The sequence below is a fragment of the Pseudopipra pipra genome, chromosome 6 (assembly GCF_036250125.1).
Source record: "Pseudopipra pipra isolate bDixPip1 chromosome 6, bDixPip1.hap1, whole genome shotgun sequence".
Lineage (NCBI taxonomy): Eukaryota > Metazoa > Chordata > Aves > Passeriformes > Pipridae > Pseudopipra > Pseudopipra pipra.
The window spans coordinates 30487383-30494859 of NC_087554.1; the positions used below are offsets into that span (position 1 = coordinate 30487383).

Below are 7477 nucleotides of genomic sequence, written 5' to 3' on the forward strand. Positions count from 1 at the left end.
GTTTCATTGCCTTTGTGCTACTCTGCATGTTTTTCTAACAGAAGTAATTGTCATTTTCACCACTCCAAAATGGGCAGTCCCAGTTCAGTGCCACAAAACCACAGTGAAACAAAACCACATTTTCTCCCCTTGACTTTCAAGAGACTCAACCTGTTTGCCTCAGGATGAAGTGTCTGGACCAAGTTTCAAACATCAAACAGCAACCTGAGATGTCTCCCAAAGCATTCCATTTCCAGCAGCACTGCTAAATTTTTAGCTTTTAAATCTTAAGGCAATTTTGTATATGCAAAGACAAATCTAACTGGGGAAGCAGCTGCAAACTAAAGAATGCTTCAGCTAGCTAAAACTTGCAACTGTTTCACTCACTAGTTTAATGGAAAGGCTATAGTAAAATACATCATCTTCAGGAGCACTACACTTGCTCCCCCCTCACATCTACACCCTGTCCCAGGCTGCCCAGATCACCATGTTCTCCAAGCCCCAGCTACCTCACAGCAGCTACAGCAAACTGGATTTTATTAGTATTACTATTGTGAACCATTTATTTTATTTTATTTTTTAATGCACCACATGGGCCACTGGGACAAATTAATACAAAATAATTTTCTGTCGTTTAGGCAAACAGCAGTCATTTTCACATTTTTAAAACATAAACACTGTAAATAAAATATTAAACTGTCAAACCGTCCTTGAATCTTCCTCCTGCAGTAATACCCTCAGAGAAACAGTTACCAAGTCATCCTTCCCCAGGGAGCTGGGACAGGCCTCTCACATGCCAAAAGAGAGATCCCACAGAGATCCAAAAAAATCAGTGTTGCAGGGGTCTTGCCACAGCAGGAATGGCTGCCACAAAACTCCAAGCATTAAGGGCTGTGTCCCCCACCCTAATATAAACTGGGAAGAGCAGAGGCCATATAGTTGCAGGGAAGAGCCAGGCAGGTGCTGAATTTTGGCAGGGGAATGGGCCAGGCTGAACATCACAGACAAACCCAGCAATTGGCAGGAGCACCTTCACCTACAAAAGCATTGGCACATCAACCTACAGCTTCTTTCCCACCTCACTTCCAACACTCATGATATTTGCAGAGTCACAGAGAGCAGAACTGTTTTGCAGACTGGTAGGATGGAGAGTTCACAAGTGTGTAAATTGACATGCAGCCACCCAGCATAAGAGCAGAAAGAAACCCATATAGCCACATTCCTGATCTTGGCCCCAAAAGGCAGGAGACTCAAGAGGGAGCAACCTGGTATGAGTAAAATGGCAAGGAGTTTGCTGAAATGGATTGTGGCATCTCATTAAATATTAGGTCTTCTCCTCCACAGCACAGCAGGACATGAAATCAAGCCTGACAATATGCCAATGCAAGGAATTAGTGCTCTTCCCCCTCTTGTTGAGTTTGTTGGAGGGTTTTTATTTATTTAGGATCTACCTCAATTCCTAGAGTTACATGCCTGAGGCTACAAGACCTGCGTCCAGGTAGGCACACATGCGGGAGCCTCAATGGGATACAAGTCCTTGAAAATGGTATCATTTAGCAAACCATGAAAGTTGCAGGATGTCCCAGTTGTTAGAAAAACAGCATCCCCTGAAAGCTATGCACAGAGGAAACGTGATGAAGGGATGAGAATAAAATCATTCATGAATACATGGTGAACATCAGCCAGCACCTGCTCCACAGGATTCAGATACCCACGGCCAAAGGCAACACAAAACAAATGCAACAGAGCACACTGTTTGGCCAAGTTAGTTAGGTGTACCAGGGTTTGAAGAGCATACATCAAGGGGCTCTTACATGGTGCTTAAATGTGCTAGTTTGACAACTCAGAGAAGCAGGTAGACCCCAGCCACTGCTGATTCTCTAGCTAAATAAGATGGGGGAATCAAACAATTGACATCTTTCTTCACCAGCTTGTTCGATGCTTTCAGATACCTCCTGTTCTCAGCAAAGCATCCCAGAGGAGTCTCCTGCTTGCTCTCTCACCACAGGCAGTGAGGTTTTGCAGAGCATTTAGAAAGCCTTTGCTATAAGGAAATAAGACGCCTTGATCTCATCTCCCCAGTGCTCATTTTACATGGCTGAGCAATGAGGCAGGGAACAGCCAGGAGGGCTGAGCCCAGGCAACCTGAGCCAGCATTACAATATAGGGTCTCTCCACTGCCAAACAGGCTCTAGTGGGGTCACAGAGGAAATACACAGGTCACAAAAGTTGGCAGGACAAACACAAGAGACAACATACCTGCTCCAAAGAGCAACTGACAAAGATAACAGGCATCATATCTGCTCCAAAGAGCAATTGGGCACCAGCCTAACAAAATTCAGAGCATTTAAATAACAGTACTCTTCTGTCTCCATCTTTCAGGCAAGTTGCTGCTTTCATGACACCTCAGAGAAGTGAGCAAGATGGAGAAGCCCATGGGCAGCCTCACATCCAGCTTTTGACTGGGAAATGGGAGCAAATACTCCCACCCTCAGCTTACGGTCAGCCAACAGAAAAATTCCTCTTTCAAAGCTACTACCAACCACCCCTCTCACTAACAAGCTTTGCCCACATGGCAGCAATGGCCTTGCTCTCTTCAGGACACAAGTATGCTGGACAAGCTTCCCATGCCACAATCTTTAGAGGTGGAAGAACAGATGGGCTCTGCCATCAGTGCCATACTAAAGCAGACAAGCAGTATGAGGTACACAGTGTGGGAATGATGCCAAAACCCTTCCAAAGACACACCGCAAAACTTCTGGTCCTCGGAAATTTCCTGGAGGACAGGACAATTTTTGCCTGGGAGGGACAGAAAAGAGCTCAAGGAAGAAGTCTATCCTTCAGAAACACTCAACACACAAACCAACTGCCAGAGCTGTGCTCCAAAATAAAAATGCATTCCTGGGACTGTGGTACTCACTTGTGTTTCCATCCTCCGTGGCAAGTGGAAGGGGGAACATGCAGGGGCTCAGTGTGTCACCAAGTCAGCCCTGACATTTACCAATTTCTGAATTTTTATTTCAGGCATCTCTAGGGCCTGTTTGTTTCAACACTATTGCAGAGAGACCACGTCAAGATTTCTATGTATAAAGAAGAGATCTGTAGGATCACTTTCAATACATGAGCTGCTTCTGAGACACTGATTTCTGATAGCCCCATGTCCCAACTTAAATATTCAAAGATTTCCCTTGCTGACTCCAGGAATCAGACAACCAGATTTTAAGTTTAAAGTTGTGCTAATAAACATGAGGCCAACAAGTAAAAAATCAGTTTCAAGCTGAGACTTGCAATCAACTACAGTGTTTACCTGAGGTGATTTTTATTCTTCACATTGAGAGAGAATAAAGAAAAAAACTACAAGCCCAGAAAGCACTTCAATTTTTAAACCCACGCAATGCACCTTCATTTGCCAAGAATTTGAAATGTCATAGCATAGATACAAGAGCAGAACTCTTGGACACACTCATCCAAAAGAAAGATTTTTTTTTCCTTTTTCCCAGACAAAAGAGCAGCCAGTTTTAAAAAACTGAAAAAATATTTTCCATAGACTCATAAGTCACAAGTCACTCTTATTTGCAGATGAGCCCAAACCTGAACTCCAAAACCATCACTCATGAGGAGCAGAGGAAACCAAAAAATGGTTAAAATGGACAGTTTGTCTCAGTGGCTACTCAGGGATACAAGAAGCAGGCAGAGCACAGGCACGCCTCCCCTTACACAAGACTGCCATTACACATTACCATGACAGTCAAGGAACCTAACTTTGATGGGAATTAACTCAGGGTCGAGGGCTCTACACTGCCAAAGGACAGCTGCTTCTCTAGATTCGTTATGTCTCCAGCAGAGCAATTGATGTGGCACATTTTCCATGTTGGCTGGGACAGGGCAGTGGGCCTTGCCACAGCCCACATGTCACGCAGTCAGATGAAGCCGGGCCATGCTGAGGGCCACGTGCACAGCTACAGCCCTGGTGTAACCAACCCTGCAGGCTCACACAGCTAACTCGGCCACAGGACCAACTGCTCAGACCCGGCTAGATGTCACCCCCTGCAGGGGTTATCCCCAGACCCCTGCCAACCTTCCCACCCCATAGTCACCTATAGTCGCTTCCCTGATTCTGGCCCCAGCAGCTCAGGCAGACACCATGGCCCAGTTGGCTCATTATGTGCATCGCAGTGAAGCACATCAAGTTCTCCATAGCCATGGCACTGCATAGTTACAGGAGCACACATATTGTATTTTACCAGATTGCCTCTCACAGCAACCCACCAAACCCTAGGGAAACCACTCTGCATGCATGAGGGGAAGCCCAAATACCACAAACCCCTCCTGTTTCTCTTCTCTATGTAAATGGATCGTGGCAGGTCAGAATGTCATATTTCCATCATGCCCCACTGTCAGGTGCATCAGGAGAGGGTCCTCCTTCATCTCAGCTGCTGACTGCTCGGGGGTCAGGACATACTGGAGGGGGCCAGCACATCTTGGGATACCAGTGACAGAGGGAGAGGAGAGGCAAAGGACAAATATTTTTCCTTGCTAAGGGATTTCAGGCATGGAGCAGAGCTGGGATGCTTTACATCGTTTTGAGAACAGGACCAGATCTGGAGTGGCTGTTGCGCGGTGCTACATCTTGTAAGGAGAGGCTTTGTGGTTAGCCATGAGCACATACTGCCTCCCCCCAAACAGCAGCAATATAACAATGTGTGGCGTTGCCACAGCATCCTCCTCCCGAGGATTTTAAGGTGCTTGGCAGATGATATGGACTCGGGCAACCTCACAAGCCCTCTGAGAGGGAGTAAAGTAAACGCTATAAAAACCCAGAAGGGATAAGCGGTGAAATGGAAGAATAAAACTGCCAGAGCAGCTTGTTCAAGCACACACAAGAAATCAGGGGCTCAGGGACAGCTTCCTCTGCCACTAAGGTGGAATCAAAAAGACAGGAGTGCTCTAAATCCTCTGTTTATTCAACTCAGCCCTGGCCATCCTGAGAGCATTTTCCTGAGTGCCTAAAGGGCTACAGCAATAACAGGACTCGCACAGAGCTCCTCACCTCACTGTACTAATTTCCACAGTCCTGTTCCATAGAGGAGGATGCACAGAGATCCATAGAGATGCACAGTAGAGCAGCTTGAACTGCTGGAAGCCCACGGCCCTAGCAAGCAGGGCCATGAGCCTCAGTTTTGACTTTTGAGTTTTGGCAGCTGCAAGCAATGGCCAAGGGTCTCATCTGAAGGGTTTCCACCCTGCTGCCTGAAGGCTGGGAGTGTTCTGACAGCATTTTCCAAACATTCATAAGGCTTTCCAAATACTCATACATACATCTTCCACCCCCACTTTACAGCTGGCGAAAAGAGAGACAGCCAAAAACCCCAGTGCCAATCGAGGGAGGAAGTGGAGAGCCCCAGTGCCCAGTCCCTGCCCCAACTCTGACCAGGCTGCTGCTTTTGTTCGCTTCCATGTGTGCATAACCAGATGACAAACGGATCTGCAGCCAAAGAGTGACACAAAGTGCAGTTCCCAAACTGCTTCAGCTCCCAGGAATAGTATTGGTGGGCCACTTTTTGCTCCAGGGGCTGGTTTATTTTTTATGAAGCTATTGCCTAGAGTTGGGAGAGCTTTACTGATGCTGTTATACAGGCTGAAGAGAGGACAAATCACCTTCATAGACAGAGCAGAAAGATTCTCATCATCCTTAAGTCAGGAGTTTGATTTTATCACCTCACTGAGCCCAGAGATACCCAGGGAAGGCAGAGTGTGCGGCTCTCAACAAAACTGAAGTAGCACATGAGGGCACTGCTACCACTCCTAAGGATAGGAAGGAGGCCTGAGGGCTCTCATCCAACTACAACCCTGCCCAGACTCTAGCCTGAGCCCGACTCACAGGCTATTGTCTCTGGCTTAAAAGAGACAAAACTCAGGAGTGGTGTCCAGGTTCTCCAAACGGAGGGGGCTGAGGTAGAGGCTGGTAAGGATTGCACAATCCCTCAGTGTAATGCCATTCGTATCCCCCGGCCCGATGCTCAGAGCCCGGCTGGCCGGAGGACGGGCTTGTGAGAGGTCATGGCTCTTTGCTGGTCCTGACGGCAAAGCACTGTGATCACATACATGCCTGTGTGTATACATATGTGTATGTATGCGTCTCCGGAACGCGAACCAAAAACCTTCCAGCTGTTTCATCCGCCCTTTTCCCCGGCCAAGGGCAGTCGCTCTCAGCTGGAGGAGCAGAGCCCGGGCTGAGTGATAGCGGCGGAGACAACTCGCAAACACTTTACCCACGACATTACCCTGAGCGTGCCCACCCTGCTCCCCGATTGTAGCGGCTGCCATGGTGACAAGCGCGAACGCTAAAATAAACAGAAAACAACCCGAAGGCAAAGCGCAGCCCTTCGCCAGCTCACCCCGCGCCCGCCGCGGCGGCTCCCTCCCCGAGCATCCCTCCCCGCCGCGGCAGGACGGGATGCCGGCGGCCGCCGCTCACTCACGATGAGGGGGATGGTCTTTTCCTCCCGCCGGAGCTCCAGCCTGCCGGCCGTCCTCTGCCCGCTCCGGGCGCCGCCGCTACCGCTGCCGGCGGACCTGCCGGCGGCCGCCGAGCGGGGTTTGTTGTCCTGCCATAAGTAGTAGAAAGTGCCCAGGATCCAGGCGACGGTCAGGATGGCGATGGCATTGGCCCTGATTCTCCTCATGCCGAGCGCCCCGGGGGAGCCTGGGAGCGCTGCCTCGACGGGCAGGGGCGGCTGTGGGAGGAAGGAGAGGAGAAGGAGGCGGTGGCGGCGGCGCGGCTCCCCCCCGCCCCGCACCGCTCCGGCCCCGGCCCCGGCCCCGCACCGCCCAGCCGCCGCCGCCGGGTCCTAACGCCTCGCCCGCTCCGCCGCAGGGGGCGGAGGGCTCCGCGCCTCCTCCTGCTCCTCCTCCTCCCGGCCTGGAGGGCGCGAGGAGCCGGGGCAGGCTGCCGGCGAGATGCAGCTGAGGGTACGCTCAGCGCTGCAGCCGAAGCGGGGAGGGGGCGGCAGGGCCCACGTGGCGGGGCACAGGTAACACGGGCTCAGCCCCAGGGGGCAGCTGCTGGGACGAGGGTAGCACAGCAGTCTGCCCTCCTGCACCGCCTGCCCGGGTCCCTGTCCTCGCTGGCCCCAGCACCACGCGGTACTCGTGTCCGTAGGGGAAGTAATCAGCCAATACACCGTGGCACCCCATGGCACAGAGGATCTAGGCATCCACGCCATGGAGATGAGCACATCTCGTACTGAAGCTGGTGTGGTTCACAGGAGCAAGGCTCTCAGGCTGATGATGGAGCTGGCCAAGCACCCGTTCCCATTGCTGCTACACACAACCACACAGCAGTCACACACTGGCACAAGAACTGGGCACCTGGGCCAGCACCACAGCCTTGAGGCCTTTCAAGCCCTGCAAGAGGGCAAGCATGGCAGTAGAGTGTCAACGATGATACAATTCCCCATTACAGGGCACTGCCAAAGCTACAGCAGTAAAAAGCTCA

At 50.7% G+C, this 7477-nt stretch overlaps 1 protein-coding gene across 3 annotated transcripts in view; it reads right to left on the bottom strand.

Annotated features, from left to right (window-relative positions):
* GALNT16 (polypeptide N-acetylgalactosaminyltransferase 16) overlaps nt 1–6764 on the bottom strand; it is a 74068-nt gene extending 67304 nt beyond the window's left edge. For 2 of the 3 annotated variants that reach the window (XM_064658295.1, XM_064658294.1), the window contains exon 1: nt 6462–6764. In XM_064658295.1, the coding sequence (XP_064514365.1) occupies nt 6462–6665 (204 nt within the window). In that variant the 5' untranslated portion in view covers nt 6666–6764. Of the gene's footprint in view, nt 1–6377; nt 6442–6461 lie in introns of those variants that run through there. The other variant, XM_064658296.1, reaches the window with a different exon arrangement.
* Nucleotides 6765–7477: the final 713 nt, after the last annotated feature.